The 22,214-nt window shown below is 36.0% G+C and overlaps 1 protein-coding gene across 1 annotated transcript; it reads right to left on the bottom strand.

Annotated features, from left to right (window-relative positions):
- Positions 1–13: 13 nt before the first annotated feature.
- Positions 14–11,363, bottom strand: ednraa (endothelin receptor type Aa). The gene is given in 9 exon segments (XM_077718817.1): positions 14–597; positions 600–648; positions 1,420–1,528; positions 1,609–1,742; positions 1,832–1,984; positions 4,031–4,229; positions 6,683–6,810; positions 9,667–10,088; positions 11,154–11,363. Coding segments are annotated over 8 exon segments (1,245 nt in total). The 5' UTR covers positions 10,054–10,088; positions 11,154–11,363; the 3' UTR covers positions 14–511.
- Between the last annotated feature and the right edge of the window lie 10,851 nt (positions 11,364–22,214).

Genomic DNA, 22,214 nt, shown 5'->3' with positions numbered 1-22,214 from the left:
ACCTTTATCATCACAAACATAACCTACGGACTTGATAATAATCCCTTTATTCATTTTCAGTTATCTTAAACACACACGCGGAACTTAGCATTCCGTCGGTTAGCATTTTAATCATATAAAAATTAAAAAAATAATAATTACAGCCATCAAAATGAATCATTCACGACAAGTCTTTCCTATGTGCCGTCGGCAACCATTTGTGAAATATTCACCGAGCGCAAAAGGTGGCGATAAATGAATAACGAGCACGTCCGCGGACATGTTAGCGCAAATAACAAACGTGGCTAACGCGCTTTCCTGTTTCCCCGACTCCCCTATGGTGGCGTTTCCTCCATCGGGTGGCGCCGCCCTTTATTTTTTGCACGAGGATCGTGAAATCCTTCGAGCCATTTGTCCTTTTTGGCGGTAGGGTTTCATGCAAGGTGCCATTGGGAGTTTTGGTTTATTTAGGGGAGTGTGTTGGGATATGGCGTGTGGTTTTTGGGGGGGAAATAGCGGATAGGAATGGCGTTCAGTCGATGTCTTTGCGAAGGCTCCGGTCGCCGTTGGCGTTGTTGGGTTCGGGGCTTTTGCATTGGACGCTGGTGCCGTTCAGGCGCCCGTGCTGCTCAGCTGAGTCTCGGAGTAGCACCAGCAGCACAAACATGACTGTGGGGGACGTGGAAAAATTAGTAACAAAACAAGTGGGAGTAAATGATTGTGTTTTTGTGCAACATTATTATTATTATTATTTTCATTTTGCTTTTAATTTGAACCGTGGACTGTGTGACCGGATGTTTGGTAGCCGGACGTTTTGGTAGGCGGACGTTTGGTCGCCGGTCGTTTGGTAGGCGGACGTTTGGTAGGCGGACGTTTGGTAGGCGGACGTTTGGTAGGCGGACGTTTGGTAGGCGGACGTTTGGTAGGCGGACGTTTGGTAGGCGGACGTTTGGTAGGCGGACGTTTGGTAGCCGGACGTTTGGTAGCCGGACGTTTGGTAGCCGGACGTTTGGTAGCAGGACGTTTGGTAGCCGGACGTTTGGTAGCCGGACGTTTGGTAGCCGGACGTTTGGTAGCCGGACGTTTGGTAGTCGGACGTTTGGTAGTCGGACGTTTGGTAGCCGGACGTTTGTTAGCCGGACATTTTGGTAGCCGGACGTTTTGGTAGCCGGACGTTTGGTAGCCGGACGTATGGTAGCCGGACGTTTGGTAGCCGGACGTTTGGTAGCCGGTCTTTTATTTCTATTTTTTTAATGATATTTGCTTCTTTTTGTAAGAGGAAATTAAGAATCTAACTTTTTTACAATAGTTTTTAAAAATGTATATTCAAATTTGGATTTAAAGTAGAATGTAATATACATGTTTCATAAGAGAAATATTAGATGTACAAATGTTAATATTGAACATTGAAATATTTTTCATGATATTGTTTGACTTTACCTTGAAACAATTTTTGAACTTTTTGCTGACAAAGTAGAGTATTATGGGATTGATGCAGGAGTTGATGGTTGCCAGGTTGATGCTCAGGTAGTCCACAACTAAAAGGAAGCTGAAAAGACAGTAAAGACAAATAAGCGCCAGTTGCCAGGCAGAATGCCATTTTGCCTTTCTGCTTTTTGACCGACTCACTTGAGGAGCTCGCAACGCGTCTCGTCGTTCTGGTAGTAAACCATCTTCTTCAAAATCCTGCTCAGGTGAAGCGGGAACCAGCAGAGGGCGAATATGAGGACCAGGCAGAAGACGGCTTTGGCCACTTCCCTTCTCTTGAAAAGTCAAGAAATAAAAACCCACATATATGAAAGGCTTATTATGATTGGCGCACAAAGAGACGTTAGCGAAGGAGATGTGGAACCTGTTTGAGGTGTTCGCTCAGGGCGATTCTCAGGCTGCCATTCCTGTTGTTGAGCATTTCGCAGGTCATCAGCGTATAAAAGATGGCCGTGCACGCCAGCGGTACGCAAAAGTAGAAACCAAACAGCCACCAGTCCTTGGCGTCTTTGTAGAACTGGGAAGACCAATCGGTACAGAAGATGACAATGATTGGGTTTGTGTATATAAAGGGTGTCAGACTTTAGATTTTACATAGAATATTTAGATTTTTTTTTTAAATGAAGTGGATTAAAAGCCTTGAATATTCCGTTTTTTGTAGATCTAAAACATGTAAAGTCTAGCATATTGGTGTCAAAGTGGCAGCCCGCGGGCCAAATCTGCTCCACCGCATCATTTTGTGCGGTCCGGGAAAGTAAATGAACATTGTTTTAAATCGTGGCTCGGGTTAGTTTGTGGGCGGCATTAACGTTAACTCGATTTTATGTGGGCTGGACCCTTTTTGATATAATATTTAGATTTTTTTTTATAAATGGATTAAAAGAACTGAATTAAAATCCCTGAATATTCAGTTTTTTATAGACAAAAACAATGTTTATTTGAGCTTTTTAAAATATTTTTTTTTAGATTTTACAAAATTATTTTGAACTAAAAACACTAAAAATATTTTAGCTTTTTTGTATATTTTTAGATTTTACAAAATGATTTTTGAACTAAAACCCCCCAAAAATGGATTGAAAAATGACAATTATTGATTCAAAAAGGGGAAAATAAGGAAATGTAATATTCATCTATACTTTTCATTTAAATTTCATCCCATAAAAGAAAGTCGGCACTCATTATTTCCCGGGCCGCACAAAATGATGCGACGGGCCAGGTTTGGCCCGCGGGCCACCACTTTAACACCATTGGTGTATATGGTTCATTACTATACAATATATTTGCTTGCATAAACATGATTTTGCAAATAACCCATTTTATTGTTGGTTAGCTTTGTTCAAATGGGAGAAAAAATACATTTGGATGGACTATTTTGGCTTTATTTTTAATACTTGCTATTGGCAAATCCACCAAATCAGGTGACTTGGACTAAGACTCCAATACAGAAATATGTAATTGGGTCTAATCTAGTTTTATGATGTTGCCTCATCATCATCATCATCATCCGTCCGGCTCGTTTGAAACCCCCCAGTTGCCCCCCAGTAAGACGCCAGTGTGTTATTTCTACTGTCTGAGAGTGACGACTCCATTAGGTCACATATGGATTAAATCTGTGCATGAGGCCTCAGGTTTTTTTTTTTTTTTTTAGTGGCTTCAGGTTTCAGTAATTGTGCACCGCCTGTCATTAATTTTGTCCTCCAGTGGAAAAACAACAACAATCAACTTGGATGACCAATCGATTGCATGAGATGGACTTTTTTGTTGATGTTGTTGTTGTATTTCCTAAAATCTCGCATTTTTATTGAGAAAAAATGTTTTTAATTCTATGTGAAGTTGTTTGTTTGCATAATGTAAATGAGGGGGTATTTCAAATGAAATTTTAGAATTTTAATGTTTTAATATTTATATTTTTTGGGGACTAAATGTGGTAATTTGATTAAAAAAACACTTGGTTTATGTTGGGCTTAATTACAAATAGAAATTGCTATGCAGAAATCAGCTTTAATTATATGTATTTTGTATTGTCAGTTTTTTTGCTTACATATTTTAATGAAAAAAAAGCTAAATTTAAAGTTGATAAAAAATAAAAACTTTAGTTATGGTCCTGAAATAATACATTGATTAAGTTTATTATAGTATTTATTATAATATTTAACTCCTAACCCAATTCATTTAACCTGGGCAAACCTGCAAAAACATTTTTTTGTATTAAAAAAAATGCAGAATTTAAAATTAATTAAAAAACAGTTTAGTTATGGTCCTAAAATAACTCCTTAATTAAGTTTTTCATAGTATTTAACTTCAAACCCAATACATTTAACCTGGGAAAACTTGCAAAAAAAAGTTTTTGTAAAAATATTTTTTATATGAATCCATGAGCCCTAAAAAAACTAGCTACTCTCCGTACCATTTATTCTTCTAATTTGTTTTGCCATTCTCAACCTAAACAGTCAAAACAACAATACAGGTGTAGCTCCTATCTCCTTTCTAGTCAAAATGGAAAATTTCCGTCCATTTTTGCATTTTTGGAAGCCAAAGCGATAAAAACAGAAAACTGACGTACCACCATGAAGTCGGACTTGGGCTGCAACATACAGGTGCGGAAGCTCTCATTGCGATAGTCGAAGCTGACCATGTCGAAACCCACCGCCTCTGGGATGGCCAAGACCATAGACAAGACCCAGATGGATATAATCTCCATCACGGTGAAGAGGGGGATCCCCACGCCCTGGACTCGACTCCACGAAGCCACGGCTCGATACCTGCCACATGGGAGCCAATCAGATTTTAGACCTAATTTGCACTACAATGAGCTTAAGTAATTGCTGTTTGGGTAAATTGCATCCTGTGATGTCTTTAATCAACTCGCAATGTTGACTACGACTTATTTATTATGCTGACTACCGTATTTTCTGGCATATAAGCCATATTTGTCGCTAAAAAATAATAACTGAATCGAGGGTTAAGGCTTATATGCGCATAAATTAGACTTGACATGCATAAAATGCCGTAATGCAAGATAATGTGACTGATATGGTCATTTATTTCAAAATAGAGAAAATATAAAATGCTTAACAAAATGTATATTGGATCCTATGAATGTAATTCAAGCTTATACGCAGGGGAGGCTTATATGCGAGTAAATACGGTAAATCTAGTTTTGCCAAAGTTCTCCTGGTCAGTGCTAATTATTTTTTATGTGTACTACTTCTTTACTTATGACTTATTGACTAATTATAATTTTTTATTGATTATTTTTCAGTTTATTTGTTTGTTTTTATTTGTGCACTCACCTACTTAATTATTAATTATTCCTCATTATTTATTCATGTTTGTTGTTGTTACTACACTTGAAAATAAAATAATTTCTAATTTCAAGAGAGAAAAAACATTAAAAAGTGAAGATTTTGAACAACTAATGCAACGCCATCGTCCACCACTAGTACGCCCGCCCCCAACTTCTCGGAAAGCCGCCATATTTTTCCTCCCGCCGTCTTCTTGGCACCGTAGCAAACTGCCGAGTCAGCGCGTCGCCATCAAACTTTCAAGAATCCACGCGGGGAGACAATCAATTGTTTATTTAACCGATTTAATATTTATTTACGTGCCGAACAGGCCCTGGCCTCCGTCTTTGGTTAACGGGTGGAGGGGGGTCCGCCCCCTTGGCTTGTTTGCTTGTTTGTTTCATTAATTGAAAAGCGCTTGTCGAAAAATGTTTTAGTAAAATCGGGCATCAAGATTTCATGGACAAACAATATATTTTTCATGCCCTATTTGAATCTCTCTGTTCGACAACATGGCGCCATGTATATTTAACAAAGCACTAAATGGATACTTTGTTTTTTTTCTTCATTTTTAGCCCATCCTCTAATGGGTGAATAAAGTACAAATTGTCGCTAGGCGGAAAAGTACGTTTTTGATGATGATGATTATTATTTTTTTAATTTCTTGGAGACTTGCAATATGTCAATCATATCTACTCATTCCAATCGAAAATCATCAATAATTATTTTTCCCATTTTTAGCCGATTCTCAAATTTGCGTAAACAAAGTACAAATAGTCGCTAGGCAGAAAAGAATGTTTTCAATGATGTTTTTAAAATTTCCTGGAGACTTGCAATAATCAATCATATTTATTCATTCCAATCAAAAAATATCAATATTTTTCCCCTTTTTAGCCAATCCCCTAATTTGTGTAAATAAAGTACAAATAGTTGCTAGGCGGAAAAGTATGTTTTTACAGATTTTGTTTTTAATTTCCTGGAGACTTGCAATAATCAATCAAATCTATTCATTCCAATAAAAATATCATCAATAATTATTTTTCCCTCTTTTTAGCCAATCCTATAATATGTAAATAAAGTAGAAATTGTCACTAGGTACGTTGCTAAGTACGTTTTTAATGTTTATTTGTTTTAAATTTCCGGGAGACTTGCAATAACTCTGACCTGAAAGTAACTCCACTCACATTTTTTATTATTATTATTATTTTTTTTTTATCGAACGGCCTGGAAAAACAAGCAAGTGAACGCATCATCTCTGTTTCCCATAATAGAAGGTCGTTAAGAGAGAGAAGCTCTTATCTTATGGGTTGTGTCTGCCAGGGCTCGGCTATCACCCTTTATTTTTTTATTTTGTATTTTTTTCCGTAGGGTGGGGTCGCTTCATGCTATACGTTACTTCCATGATGCATTTTTAATGTACTTAATGTTGTAAAAATAGACAGTCCATTAATGTGTAATGGAAGTTTCCAACAAAAACAAATCGATGGCCTAGCACAGGATCTGAAGTGCTGGATTACTGCCACTTATTTATGAACCAAAAAATTCAATAAAATATTTAATTAAATAATTACACTTAAAATAAGTAATCTAAATAAATGTGAATATTAAGAAGCTTAAAAACAGAAGAAATTGGCATATTTGGCAAACATGGTTAAGTAATGAAAATCATTTTGAGCCATATTAAATGAGGAAAAATACAAGCTAATCGAATTGCTACGCTAATATACCATGTTTAATCCTTTAATTGTTCATAGCTATTTTTCTTCTTTTTTTGCAGTCATATTTATATGGGAATTTTAAAAATGTTATGATTTAGCCTCTAATAGCCCTGGTATTTAAAAAAATGTATTTAAAGGATGAAAAATAAATCTCTCTACATTTAGATAAGAATTAGCAATTTTACGCATCTGAGTTGGGAACGGCGTACCGACCTATCGACGCTGAGGGCGCATAAGTTGAGCACGGTGATGCCCACTGAGGCTTTCTGCAGGAAGGGCACCAGTTTGCAGAGAAATAGGCCAACGTCGTTGTAGTAGAATGGCCACTGCGACGCCAACAGCTGAAAGACAAAAAAAAAATGTTTTCCAATCACATTTCAATGACACTGCTGTTAGCATATATTGTTTCAGGCCGGGAAATGGATAAAAATCAGATGATGATAAGTGTTAGCGGTTAGCATTTTTATTTTAGCTGATATTTTAAGGGTTAATGGTTAGTATTTTAATGTAGGCCGATGCTTTTAGCGTTAGCTGTTAGCATTTTAATGTTAGCTGATACTTTAAGTGTTAGCAGTTAGCATTTTAATGTTAGCCGATACTTTAGTGTTAGCCATTAGCATCTGCGTACCCGACTAACAGCCCTAAACAAAAGCCCACATACAACACCATTTTTTTTCGTCATATTCATGCCCTGACAAAAAATGACAATAATTCAATTCATATCCATTTTTGTATATTTCTTTTTCAAAATTATAACCAGTTTATTTTTTGTAGTTTTATTTCGTGTAACCTGCATTTATTTCCCTATTTTCTCCTTTCTACTTAAATTATTTTCACTTTTATTTATTATTTATTAATACTTTTTTTTGTTTTAGTTTTGTGAAACAAGTAGCTATATCCAAATTTTATTTTTGTAGAATTTTTATTAATTTCACGTTTATTTATTTATCATTTTATCCTTTTATTATGTATTAATTTTTAAAAAAATTAAAATAATTTATCTTATCTTACATTTTGGCAACTTTAGATTCAAATTAGATAACTTTATTCATCCCGTATTCAAAATATTTAGATAACTTTAACAGTAGTCCTCCATAATGGCCATTTATTGCCGTCGATAGCAATCAAACATCCATCATCGCCAGATCTGAAATTTGTAGTTTCCTGGACTGTTGTTTATAGCAGCTGTTTAGTTTTTTTCCCACAGGGGAAGAGGAAAGACAAGCCACTGTTTTTTTACCCTACGAGGGCCCCGCTTATTTTAGCCCAGGCCCTTTCAGCTTTAAGGAAAAGGACGTACAGTAGAAAGAGCCTTCAAAGTATTCCGCACGTTATTGTTTGAGAATAAGCCATATCCTTTTTTTTTGTTAAATTCCACCTTTAAGAGTCAGCATGACACTTGGACGGGAGTTCAACGTAACCTTTTCCTTCTGTTTTCCATCATATTAGTCCTTGCCATTAAAATGCAGGTCAAAAGTCCACCAAAAATATTTTTTTAGGGGTCATATGACTCAATGGGAAATGAGTATGTATACTTGTTGTGTTTATCATTTGATGTTTTGCAATATGGATTTGATAGTGAGTCTGAGGAGGAAGTAAATCCCAAAATTGATCATTTTATGATGTATAAATTGAATTTGGAGGTTTGGGCTCCATTATAATATGATAAAATATTGTTGTTTTGATGTATTATAATAATTTAATGGTATATTCAATGAGTTTTAATGGTAAAGGATGCTTTGAGTTGAGTATTTTGAGTCATGTTTGGGAATTTCTGTTACAAAACTGCCTTTTTCTGCTCGAATTTATTAGCATTAGCATTAGCATCCACTATAATGATAGTGAAAGGTATTTTGAGGATGGGTGTTTTGAATTATGATAATTAAACTCGCGAATTAAGTCATTTTTGTGGATAAAAATAAGAAAATGTACTGATAAGTTTCATTTAAAAAAAAAAAAACTCATATTTGGCAAATTCCAATTTTCACTGCCATGTTTGTAGTCTTTTAGTGATCAACTAATTTCTCGCCATTTTGACTAGTCGTCATTGGTAGGAAATTCCTCAAAAACATATGTTAGCCATAAAAATTGCAAAATATTTCAAAAATGTAGATGCAAAGACTCTAAACGAGCCTCAAAGGTCGTAAAATCCAACAAGTTTTCAGTGTCAACAAACGGCTCCATTGGGTACTTTTTTTTTACATTTTTTTTATATTTATGTTCCTGTAGTGTCTATTTTCATAAGTTGTCCAGATAAGGATAGTGACTAATGTCCCAGGTCAGCTCAAGGCGACACGCATGTGCGGTTCGAGTCCCGATTCCCGTGTTTATTTTAGCACGGCATCTCTCATCGCCCGGATTGGCTACACGGGGGAGTTTAGTTAGGGAGGGAGGCGGGGTTTAGCTTCTTGGGGGATTTGGGAGAGAAGAGAGTAAGGCCAGATAACGGCCACCGACTGACTGATTGCACTTTCCCGTCTTGAAAGATTTCTCCGAAATGCAGAGGTGTCCAAGTTACGGCACCAGGGCCATAATGATGCTAATATGTTTCAAATACGGCCCAAAAAATCAGCATTTTTGTTGTGATAAGTGGAGTATTTGGAATTTTTTGGTTGTATTTGGTTTAGACACAAACCATAGTTGTTTTTTTAGATTATATTAGGTTAGATTAAACTTTCTTCATCCTTGATTGGGTTTTTGTTGTTGTTGTACAGTTTTAATCCTATTTTACTGTTTGGTAGTTACCTAGTGATCTCATTGTGTATTTTTTATATTATAATCGTGGTGGTTGACATTTTAGTTTATTTTTATCCAATAAATTAAATATATCAGATCCTTTTTTTAATGGGAATATTGTCTGGAAAACTGTTTTTTGACCAAATAACAAATTTGAGGGCTGATCTGTGGTAAAACCTAAGTGCTACATGGTTAGCATGTTGGCTAGCTGGCATAGGAACCAAAACACTGCGCCTTTAAATGTTTTTTACCCTCCCCAAAAACTGCAAACTGTTTAAAAAAAAACAACTATTCAATGAAAAATATAAACAATTACTTTTATATTTTAATTACAAATGCTTACAAGTCAATATTTTTTTAAATTAAAAAAAAAATCTTTCAATTTACTGTTACTAGGGCTAAAAGGCAGCCATTTTAGGTCAAAATGCACCAATATAAACTTCTGAAACGTCATATCTCACCTTGTAGACGTTGATGGGGATGTCAATGACGATATAGATGAGGTCCCCCAACGCCAAGCTAGCAATTAGCGCATTAGGCCCATTCCTCATGCACTTGTGTTGGTAGATGATTCTCAGCAAGGTGGCGTTGCCCACCAAGCCCACCGCAAACACCAGCACGGAAATCACCGTGTTGATGTACTTGAAGTAGCCACTGACCGAAGTGCTCACCGCGCACTTGGGCGGGGCCAGGGGCCGCCTCGCCACCGTGCCGTTGACCCAGCCGGTTGGTCGTGGGGTGCTAGAGGCGTGCTGGAGGTGGTGGCCATCTTTGTTGGTTATTTGGCATGTTCCTAAGGCCGTCACGCAGGCTATTAGTAGCAACGCTCGCAAGGCCGTGTCGGCCATCGCGGAACGCCGGATGCGCTTTGATTTTGTCGTCACTGTAGCAATGAAAACAACAAAAAAAGATTAGATTTAGTGTCACTAAGTTCATTTTGCAGTATAAAAATAGTTTGCTTTAATGTAAGGGTGTCAGACTGTTGGTTTGCGGGCCGTTTTAACGTCAACTCGGACCATTTCATAAATAATATTTCAATTCTTTTTTATTTTTTGTCAAAAAAGCTAAAATAAATATTGTTTTAGATCTATAAAAAACTGAATATTCAGGGATTTTAATCCAGTTCTTTTAATCTATTTATTTAAAAAAAATTAAATATATATTTTTTATCTGTTTTTAGTTCAAAAATCATTTTGTAAAATCTAAAAATATATATATAAAAAAGCTCAAATAAACATTGTTTTAGATCTATAAAAAACTGATTATTCAGGGTTTTTAATCCAGTTCTTTTAATCAATTAATTAAAAAAATCTAAATTTTATATATTTTTACCTGATTTTAGTTCAAAAATCATTTTGTAAAATCTAAAAATACATTAAAAAACTCAAATAAACATTGTTTTATATCTATAAAAAAATCTGAATATTCAGGGCTTTAAATCCAGTTCTTTTAATCCATTTCTATTAAAAAAAAAATCTAAATATTATATCTAAAATAGTCCGGCCCACCTGAAATCAAGTTGACGTAAACGCGGCCCGCAAACTCTAAATAACATCCAAAAATATCATCATCACATCAACCAAACACTGCCATTTTCCCGACAATGTCAAAATCATCGCGACATCCCCACCAGAGAGCAAAAAAACCTATCATTTCCCATCTCAACCCCCCCAAAAAACTCTGTTAACTTTTTAAAAAGCCATCACATTGTCGTAGAAAGCCCTTTTTTTGCACGGTGTCGCGTCTCTTTCGCCCCCGAGTCGTTCCTGTTTCAAAGTCCCGCCTGTCAACCAGTACACAAAGAACTATTTAGCAGTCAGCCCTTCAAGTAGCATCACAGTTTAGCATCATCGCCGCCGCCGCGCCCTCGGGGACCCGTGACAGCACGCAAAACTCATCTTCACATCAATAATAAATCCCCCCCTTTTTTTTTAGTTTTTCTACCTACCGCTTCTTTTAAAAAAAAAAGCGCTTGGCGCCCCCTCGGAAAGCGTCAAGGCGAACTTTCTCAGCTGAAGCCCCCAGACATCTGTATCACATCACATGAGTAATTAACGCGCTATCAAAGACGTAGCCGGATCCCCTCTTGGTTTCTGCAAAAAAAAAAAGGCGGCCGTCTGCTCCGAGGTGCCGTCGCATTATGGCGAGCGCTTGCCTTTTGCGCTGTTGTGTGTGTGTGTGTGTGATACTTTGACTGGGTGGGATTGTAAATCTCCACCTCCCTTCGGTAACAAACCGGCCCCCACTTTTCATTTCAAACGTGGTTAGTTGCTATGTGGGATCGACCTTAGTGTTTTTTAGGGTTGTCTTTTAGATCAAGGTGGCTGAAAGAGTTTTAGTTCAGTTTTGGTGGTGTTTGTAAGGTTGGTGGTGGTTGAGAAGTTGGATTTTTCTTTTAGAGCAAGGGGTGTCAGACTCGGGTTGGTTGGTAGGCGCTTTAACGTCAATTTGATTTTATGTGGGTTAGACTATTTTAGATATAATATATTGATTTTTTTGTAGATGGATTAAAGGAACTGGATTAAGATCCCTGAATATTCAGTTTTTTATAGATTAAAAGCAATGTTTATTTTAGCTGTTTTATATATGTTTTTAGGTTTTACTAAATTATTTTTGGACTAAAAACACAGGAAAACATGGACCATTTTAGATGCAATATTTAGATTTTTTTTTGTAAATGGATTAAAAGAACTGGATTAAAATCCCTGAATATTCAGTTTTTTTATAGATTTAAAACAATGTTTATTTTAGCTTTTTTAATATATGTTTTTAGGTTTTACAAAATTATTTTTGAACTAAAAACACAGGGAAAAATGATATACATGTATACTCTTCTTCACTTTTTTTTTTTTATAAGGGAACTCTACAGTCACCTCTAGAGCCAGCCATCCATTGTTGATGTATGTCCATGATGAAAAATGCCATTTAAAAAATGTAATCAAATAATGAAATTAAAAAAAATATACAAACAATCTTAGTTCTTAAAAACAACATTAAAAAATTCTTACATTTTTTCCTTACATAATTCCCCGAACTTTTATCCATTCAACCACTTCCAAAACAAACTTTTAAATTCATTTTCAGTTAAATTAATCTACTTTTTTAACCATCGAGACCTCAAATAAATTGGACATTGAGATTTTTTAAAATGTATTTTTTTAATCCAAATTCCTTGGCTAATCCACAATATTCCACCAATTAATCAATCAAAAAATACCTTCCTTAGCATTAAAACAACATTTCTTCGTTCCCAACCCTCTAACGGCGATATTTACCATCAAATTTCCGCACCATAATTCCCAGATATCGAATACACCGTCACACCGTCCCCCTTTACCACCGTGACACTCTGCCACCCGCCAGTCTTTGTCAGCGGGCGCCATTAATATCTAAACGGCCGAACCTTTTTACCTGCTCTCCCCACTCGCCGTCACGGCGTCTTTCATGTTGTTGTTGATGTTGTTGTTGTTTGGATACTAATTGCGTATTAATGGCATTCCGTGTGAACTCTTGAGATGGCAGCCTGCCTGCTAATTCACGCGCTTGTTCTCTGATGGCATCTGTCGAAGTGCGCTCCCCTTCTCTTTCTCCGCGGATCGGTACATGCCCGATGGGAAATTTCCAGCCGGCCTCAGACTGGAGAGGATGTAAGCAATTTCTTAACTGGGACACTTGCGAGTAAAAAGTGTGTGTGGGGGGGGGGGGGGGGGTGACGGAACGAGGCAGTCAAAGACAGAAGGGAAGGAGGTTTGAGGCCAATTCTACTGTGACAGAATGACAGAAGACGATTCAATGTACCGCCAGGCGTTGGTAATTTAGGGCACAAACAAAAGTTTAAGTACGCCTGCTGTCGTTTCCGCGCTAGCGTGTCCTCGCTAGAAAAGAAAGTGGGGGAACTGACAAGGTTTTGGGGGGTTTGGAGGGGGGGGGGGGGGGGGGGGGCTGATGTTCTAGGTCGGAGAGTTTGGTGGGATTTTGGGGGAATTGTTGGGGTGTTTTGAGGTGACTTTTTTGTTGTTGTGGTTGGGGTATGTTTTGGTTAATGTTTGGTGGAGTTTGTAGGTGGTTTGGGGGGTGTTTTATGGTTATTTGGAGGGTTTTTTGATTGATGTTTTTGTTTTTTTGATTGATATTTTGTTTTTTGGTTGATATTTTTGTTTTTTGATTGGTATTTTTGTTTTTTGATTGGTGTTTTTGTTTTTTGATTGATGTTTTTGTTTTTTTGATTGATATTTTGTTTTTTGATTGATTTTTTTGTTTTTTTGATTGATATTTTTGATTGATATTTTGTTTTTTGGTTGATATTTTTTTTTTTTGATTGGTATTTTTGTTTTTTGATTGGTGTTTTTGTTTTTTGATTGATATTTTTGTTTTTTGATTGATATTTTTGTTTTTTGATTGATACTTTTTGTTTTTTGATTGAGGCAGGTTTGAATGTGGGCTCTGGATAGAGATTTTTGGGGATTTTTGGGGGACACGGGTTTTTCATTGATACTCTTCTGATGAAATTTTTTTGTATGTTGCTCCTGTAAATTTTGGTGCACTTTCTGGCCATTTATCTTCATTTGGAGGCTTTTTCAAACTTTTTGTGACACTTTCTGCCTAATTTTTATGAACTAAAATAACATTTTGGGGCTACTTTCTGGTCATTTTTGGTCATTTAGTTGATTGATAACTTCATTTTCCGAATGAGTCAGGCTTTTGGGGCACACGGGTTTTTCATTGATACCCTTCTGATTACTTTTTTATCCTGTTTTAAACTAAAATAATCCTAATAATAGCAGAAAACCATCGAGCACACTTGAACTATTGTTTTACACAAAAGTCTTTTTCTGTCCTCGAAGGTTTTAGGTGTCGTTGACGCGTCCACGAGCTAAACACAGACTCGCTGATAGCCAATCTCAAACCTTCCTCCCCAAGCTCGGACGCATTCCTCGTTGCTAATCTGGCTCTCGTTGGAGTGACCCTCTGAGAGAGAGCGCTGATAAATCCAACAGGCTTTGCTACTAACCCCGCCCCCCATTAAAAAGCCCACAAATACATATTTCCCCTATCTCGCGCCTAATTTGGACGGAATGGTTGCTTTTTGTTTTGCTAGCATGTTTAGCTTGTTTGGAAATCAACATCTGTGGACAATTTAAACGCTGTGTTTTTGTAAACGCAGCTGGGAGGATTGGGAGTCACAGATTTGAGTCAACAGTGACTGATTAGCATTTAGCAATTTGCCATTTAGGTTTTTTTATGTACTTTTTTAGGCACAGGTTGTGCCTGTCTTTGCTGGTAAATTTGGCAGGGAATCTCACGTATGTTGCCGCAACCTGTTCTCTAATGTCCGTCAATGCCAGTTGCTCTTCTAATTGCGCCAACCCCTCCTGATGGGTCTTCCCCCAAAGACCACTTAATCCAAGGGTGTCAGACTCGGGTTGGTTGGTTGGCCGGACTATTTTAGATATAATATTTAGATTTTTTTATTTTTATAAATGGATTAAAAGCTCTGAATATTCTGTTTATTATAGATCTAAAACAATGTTTATTTTAGCTTTTTTTAAATACATTTTTAGATTTTACAAAATGATTTTTGAACCAAAAACACTGAAAAAAATGATTAAAAAATGACAATTATTTTTTAAAAGTGGGAAGATCAGGAAATATAATATACATCTATACTCTTCATTTGAATTTGATCCTAAAACAGAAAGTCAACACTCATGATTTACTTTTCGGGCCGCATAAAATGATGCAGCGGGCCAGATTTGGCCCCCGGGCCGCCACTTTGACACCAGTGTTCTACTCTATGGCCGTCAAGGTAGTTTTTTTAACGGCAAATTGTCATTTCGACTCATTTAAAGCGTTTCATTTTGTTTATTTAAACCCGCACTTTCAAAACAGCGCCAAATGACCATTCAAAATGACTCCATTCCCTGACCTAGATCCCATCGAGCATGCATTTTCACTTCTTGCTAACAAGTCTTTGTGTTAAAGCATGCAAAATATCTTCTAGTGGCAAAAGCAGTAAAAATTGTGGTTTTTGTGGTGTACACCAAACTGAAACACTCCGGTTACTCAATGACGATTGGTCGCCTGAGAATATCCGAAGGGACCTTAGCGGTCGTCGTAAGGCGAACAGCTGTGGTTTTGTCAGCGGTTGAAAACGTGATTGCTTCATGCTGCGGTTCGCCGCACATATCTGGACGCCATCTTTTTTTTAAAGTTTGGTCCAATGATTGTAAGCATAGTTGATCAAATTCTCATAATATTTACAAACACTTTCGCATGTTGCCATGGATTTTCTTCACTATTTATTCCATTTACGTTGCTAAGTGTTTTTTGTTGTTGTTGTTTTTCTGAATTTTTAAGTTACTTTAAGGATTTAAAATAGGAATTCTTTATCAAAACAATGATTAAATCACATTATTTGTATGTGACAAGCTAGCTTAAATCGCATTTAGTTAGCACTGTGTTAGTTAGCATGAGTTAGCTTTAAAATGATCATGTTATGATGTTAGCATAGCATTAAATCCTAGCTAGCTCGCAAAAAAACATATCAACATAAAACATAGCCACATGCTAAATCATGTTTAGTTAGCATTGCGTTAGCTAGCATGAGTCAGCTTTAAAATGCTGATGATATGATGTTAGCATAGCATTAAATCCTAGCTAGCTCGCAAAAAAACATGTCAACATAAAAAATAGCCACATGCTAAATCATGTTTAGTTAGCATTGCGTTAGCTAGCATGAATCAGCTTTAAAATGATGATGTTACGATGTTAGCATAGCATTAAATCCTAGCTAGCTTGCAAAAAAAACATGTCAACATAAAAAATAGCCACATGCTTAATCATGTTTAGTTAGCATTGTGTTAGCCAGCATGAGTCAGCTTTAAAATGATGATGTTAAGATGTTAGCATAGCATTAAATCCTAGCTAGCTCATAAAAAACGTAAAAAATGTACGAAGCAAAGGAAGCCGACTTTCCTGGTTCCTATAAGAAAGAGGTCAAAGGTCATAGGAGACCGCTATAATCAAAAGCATCTGGTGGTTGTTAGGTCATAGATAAAAAGGCCATGCATCAAATGTGACGTGTCTTTAGATTTAAAACAATGGTGGAATTTGTTTTATTTAAAAAATAAAGATGGTGGTGGATTGGACTCCCGTCAAGAAGCACTTAAGACGAATCCGTAGCACTTTAAGACAAAGATAACAGCTTTGATGCTAACGCCACTGATTAGCGGGCATATCTAAATGCTCGACCTTCCGATGGGATGGCCTCCAGCACCGGCATGACCTTTGACCCTCGTAATGGGAAACTTATTTCGCCCCGGGGGCCAGAGGAACTTTTAGGGGCCCACCTGTGTTGACAATTCCGTCCAGAAGCTTTGGAAAGTCAACATGGAGAAATGTTTCGTCCAACTGAAAAGACGCACATGGGAAACATGTGCTGATAAATTGACATTTTTGTCATTCAATTTTACTTTATTTTTTATTATTTTATTTTAATTTGTTTTATTTTTATTCTATTTTAATTTGTTTCATATTGATTCGTTTTTAATTAGTTTTATTTTCATTCTATTTAGTTTTATTCTATTTTATTTTGATTCTATTTAGTTTTTATTCTATTTTATTTTGATTCTATTTAGTTTTTATTCTATTTTATTTGAATTTCTTAATTTGTTTTCTATATTATTTGAATTTCTTTTATTTTTATTCTATTCTATTTTATTTTTATTATTATTATTTTTTTAATTTATTTTTATTCTGTTTTATTTGAATTTATTTAATTTTTATTGTATTTTATTAGAATGTTTTTTATTCTGTTTTATTGGAATTTATTTTATTTTTATTCTATTTTATTTGTTTAATTTAATTATATCTAATGTTTTCATGTATTTTTGGGTTATATTCATTTTAAAATATTTCCTGAATTTACCATTATTTTTACTAACTAACATGAGTGTTTATTTCTTCTAGAAAAAATAGGGATATATTTACATCAATTAAGTAAACACAGGATACAAAAATAGTGCAATATTTTTTTGTAGTGTATTTACACAAACATATCACTTAAATATTCTCATATCTCTTTTAGTATTTTAAAATAGCAAATTTTCCTCTTTAATACAAGTCTTACGTCCCTCTTAAATCCGAGTTTATTTCCGTACCCAAATTATAACTTGGATGCCAGCATTTTTTGCTATTTTAGCAGAATTGGCCGCCATCCAATTTTTGGAGCTGACCCGACCGAGTGCGGAAAGACTGATAGCCACCGCCGTTTCCTGTCCGAGATGATTAAAGCGGCGGAAACCATCGTCCAAAACTCGGCAGGGCGGACATTTTACATTTTCGAGCTGGCCATGCGTCATTAACTTGGGGCTACGTGGACTGGCGCTCCCCAAAACGCTTTCACACGGACTGAAAAGTCAGCTGAAAAAGGAATTTGATTCCAGTTGCTTTTTTTAAGGAGGAGTTTCCTAATTGAGCTACTCCATCTTAGGGAAGACAATTAACTTGCATTGATCCCGTCTGTCTAGCTAAGAGCATTCTTTGCCTTAATGGACTGGGATGGCCAACTTAACCATTACAAAATGTACTGATGCAATTAAAGGGATACAAATAAGAGATCTATGCCTCTTTTACAAGGGGTGGCTCTCGACCCACATACGGCTCCAGGCTCAAAATGAATGTGGCTCTTTGCGTCTTATCCTATTTTGGATGTACAAAATATTTATTTTCTTTTTGTTCTCTTTTAAAACACACTAATAAGGGCCCATACAAAATGAAGAGATTTTTTTAAAATTATTTTTTGGCTGATTGTTGGTATTTTTTCATGCTTTGACTGTCATAGTTTAAAATTTGGGCTCTTTATGTTGAATTTGTAATCAATAAACAACATAGGAAAACTTTTAATTAGTATTTGTGCGTAAAGTCAAATGTATATGTATATATGTGTATATATGTGTATATATGTGTATATATATGTGTATATATGTATATATATGTGTATATATGTGTATATATGTGTATATATGTGTATATATGTGTATATATGTGTAGATATGTGTAGATATGTGTAGATATGTGTAGATATGTGTAGATATGTGTAGATATGTGTAGATATGTGTATATATGTGTATATATGTGTATATATGTGTATATATATGTATATAAGATTATGTAATAGGTATATTATGTGTGTGTAACTGTCTATTCATCTATTTTTTTTTCATTTTCAACAGAGTTTATCCTTCTCAGGATTGTGGGGTGCTGGAGCCTTCAGCAAAATGGTGGACTAGACCCCTGATTGGTCGCCACTCAGTCTTGGGAATCAATCCCACCGGGTGCTGTATACACAGGTATGTTTAAAGCTATATGGTTAAAAATGTATATATATATATATGTACCAGCAAAAGTAATGAAAACTTATATTATTTGTATTCGGTATTATCCGGCAATCCAATCGGTTCCAATCGGAAACGCGAAATAGCCGCAGAGTGTATAAAAGGGCGTCTAATGCGTTTCAAGTGGAAATGATTTGCTGTAAATCCCAGCGTTCCACAATTGGAGCCGGCCGGGGGTCTCATGTCGCACGTCCAAGGGAAACATGCACCCCGCTGACCCGCGGGGGAATGTCCGCGTGGGGCCTCTCGGGGGACCACGTCCCATAGTTGGGGGCATGGGATCATTTCATTACGCTAGCAAAACATGGACGCTTTTACTGGGGATGTCTTTTCCAGACACTTTTTTTTTAGCTGTAAACCATGGCCATCGTTCATTTTTGAGCACTTTTTTTAGAGGTGGATACAGTCATACGTCCATTCAATTATAGCGAATTTCCTGAATAATTTTTCTGCTATTAATTATTAGAAAAAATATTTTGTATTTTTTTCCATTTAGCTATTAATTATTTTAATATTTTTATTTTGTGTGTTTTATTTTGTATTTTTTTTACTTCAGTAGCAAGATTGGCTTCCACTTATGACTTTCAGCGTGAATTTTCAAATTTTTATGAAGTTAAAAAAAATAATAATAATTTTTTTTTTTAAAATATTTTATTCTTTTTTTTATTTATTTGTTTTTACTTCAGTGCTAAGTCATAAGAGTGGCTTCCTCTCATGAGTTTCAGCGTGAATTTTCATATTTCATGAAATTTAAAAAATAATAATGAATAAAAATATGATTTTTTTTTTCATAAATATTTTTCATCATAAAAATGTTTAAAAAATCCACTCATAAGCGGAAGGCATTCTTGCTACTAGGACTCAGCACTGAAGTACTATAATAATATATATATATTTTTTTTTAATAGGGGTGACTCTACTTTGCAATTTTTCGAGTATTGCGGACATTAACCGCGCTATTCAAGGGATTACTGTATTTCTTTTCTGATCCCACAATGAATTCTGGGTCTTTTGTATATGATTTATGAGGTCTAAAAATGACTTTGCAGGCCAAAAAGAAAAGCGTGAGAATTTTGCGAGCGGTCGCCGACCTTGGCGAAAAGCCCAGCGTATCGCCACCGTGAAAAAAAAGGGGGAGGAGCAATGTTAGGAAACTCAAGTGAGGTTCAGAAGAGAACATATTTCGGTTCAAAAAGAGCAAATTGTGGAGTTTTTTGCGGACAAATACCAATTATATAAATATCTTCTTGTGATTGAATGATATTTTATTTTTAAAAGAAAATATTTAGTTAGAGAAAAATGTCACTTTAACTAAATGTATACATAAAGTAACTGAGAAGTTTCAATAGGATTTTTAGGACGAACAATTTTTATTTTTTAGTAGCAATAGTGGTATTTCAGTGTGGATTTTCACATTTTTATGAACTAAAACATATATTTTTTAAAGTAATAGCAGAAATAAATGGCGATAATTGAGGGAATACTGTATATATTTTATCTGTATGAGTGTGTGTATAAGTACATATGAAATTAATTAGGATTTATAGTAGGTAGAATTATTATTTTTATTTTGTTGTACTGATATGATGCCCTTATTTTTAGAACAGCTAATTATTATAACAATAACTATTATAACAATTTTTTATTTTTTTGTTGTTGCAAGGGTGGATTTTTTGTGGATTTTCACATTTTTATGAACTAAAATAAATTAAAAAAACTAATAGCAGAAAAAGAAATTGCAATAAAAGTCGAAAAAGTTATAGGCAATGTCAAAAATAAGAATTTAATTAAGAACATTACCTGTTATTGCTTCATAGATGTTACAAAACACTCAAAAAAGCCCTAATATGACTTGTAATTCTTACATATGAGCAGTAGAGGGCAGACTTGCATCGTTTATGTGCACTATTGCTTTGATTCAAGTGCACTTCTCTATAAATCATCCAATTCTCACATTTGCGTCCAATCAAACATTTACACGCTCGCTTGGGGTTGTCAATCGCCGACCTCGCCGACTCCAAAAAGCGAGAAAAATCCGCCTCTTCCACTCGAGCCCAACGACAAAAGCGCCCGAAAACGAGTCGAGTCGTCATAAATGAATCAACAGCCAGAACAAAAGGAGGACGCCACGTCCTCGCCCTCTCATTGGATGGCGTTCTGATGAAAGCCACCATCCGGGGTCCCACCAGCGCGGACCCCCGGCTCAAAAAACTCTCCCCCTCATTTAAAAAAAGGAAGAAAGAAAAAAAAAGTCGGGGTTTTGCCTTTTAATGAAGGCCTTAGTGACTTAGACGCTTTAAAGTTACACTTGACAGGTATATTTAAGTTCACCAAGTTTGACCAGATGGGGCATGTATATTGGATCAAGGCGTCCAATGCTATGCCTGAGAAGAAATGTATCAAACAAGAGTTGGATGTGAGCTTTGGGGGGGCGCCTGGTGGGGAAAAAAACAGCGCCTGGATCTGCTGGCGCCGGATTAAATGAGACCGGGCGGCTAATTGTTAATATTCATCGATATGTCGAAACGGCGTCTTCAAAAATGCAGCGGGGAGCCAGGCCTTTGCGCTTCTTTCATGGTTCCACGCCGTCTCTCAACGGGCCAAACAAACCAAGTGAAACGGGATCAAACGCGAACGGCGGCGGGCGGCGTTTGGACCGTGGCCCGAAGTTGGTTTGCGCGCAAAGTTCGATGCCTGGGGCCATGGTGGAGGTTTGTTGTTTTTTTTTGTTTTTGATTTGTTTCGGAGAGTGGTGATGTTTTTTTTGGGGTGGAATGGGGAGGAGATGGTGAGACAAAATGGCCGACTTTTTGGGGTGTCTTGTGGCGATAAAATTTTATGTCAAGTTTGTTGTTTTTTTTGTTTTGTTTTGGAGAGTGTGGATGTTTTTTTGGGGTGAAACGGCGAGGAGATGGTGAGACAAAATGGCCGACTTTTTGGGGTGTTTTGTGGCAATAGAATTTTATGTCAATATGTCAAGTTTGTCGTTTTTTTGGTTTTGTTTTGGAGAGTTTGGATGTTTTTTTGGGGTGGAACGGCGAGGAGATGGTGAGACAAAATGGCTGACTTTTTGGGGTGTCTTGTGGCGATAGATTTTTATGTCAATATGTCAAGTTTGTTGTGTTTTTTTGTTTTATTTTGGAGAGTGTGGATGTTTTTTTGTGTTGAAACGGCGAGGAGATGCTGGAAGAAAATGGCCGACTTTTTTTAATAGAATTTGGTGTCAATATGTCAAGTTGGGATTGGATCTAATTAGGAAAATTGGTTATTATGGCTTATTTTCCTTTTTTTAAAATATATTTTTGGAGAGCGCTGATATTTTTTTTGCGGAAATATGGTGAGGAGATGCTGAAACAAAATGGCCGACTTTTTAATGAAATTTTATGTCAATACGTCATGTTGGGATCAGATTTAATTAATAAAATTGGTAATTGAGGCTTATTTTCCTTTTTTAAAAATATATTTATATATAAACCCGTTTTAAACTAAATAGACTTACTTGGATTCAGCTTTTAAACTCTTATAATATACAATATTTTTACATATATATGTATAAATAATACAAAAACTGTCCCCCAAAAGTGACTACTTGTTAACTTCAACATTTTTAAGTT

This window comes from Stigmatopora nigra, chromosome 6 (assembly GCF_051989575.1).
Source record: "Stigmatopora nigra isolate UIUO_SnigA chromosome 6, RoL_Snig_1.1, whole genome shotgun sequence".
Taxonomy (NCBI): Eukaryota; Metazoa; Chordata; class Actinopteri; order Syngnathiformes; family Syngnathidae; genus Stigmatopora; species Stigmatopora nigra.
This window is presented reverse-complemented; position numbering and strand designations above follow the sequence as displayed.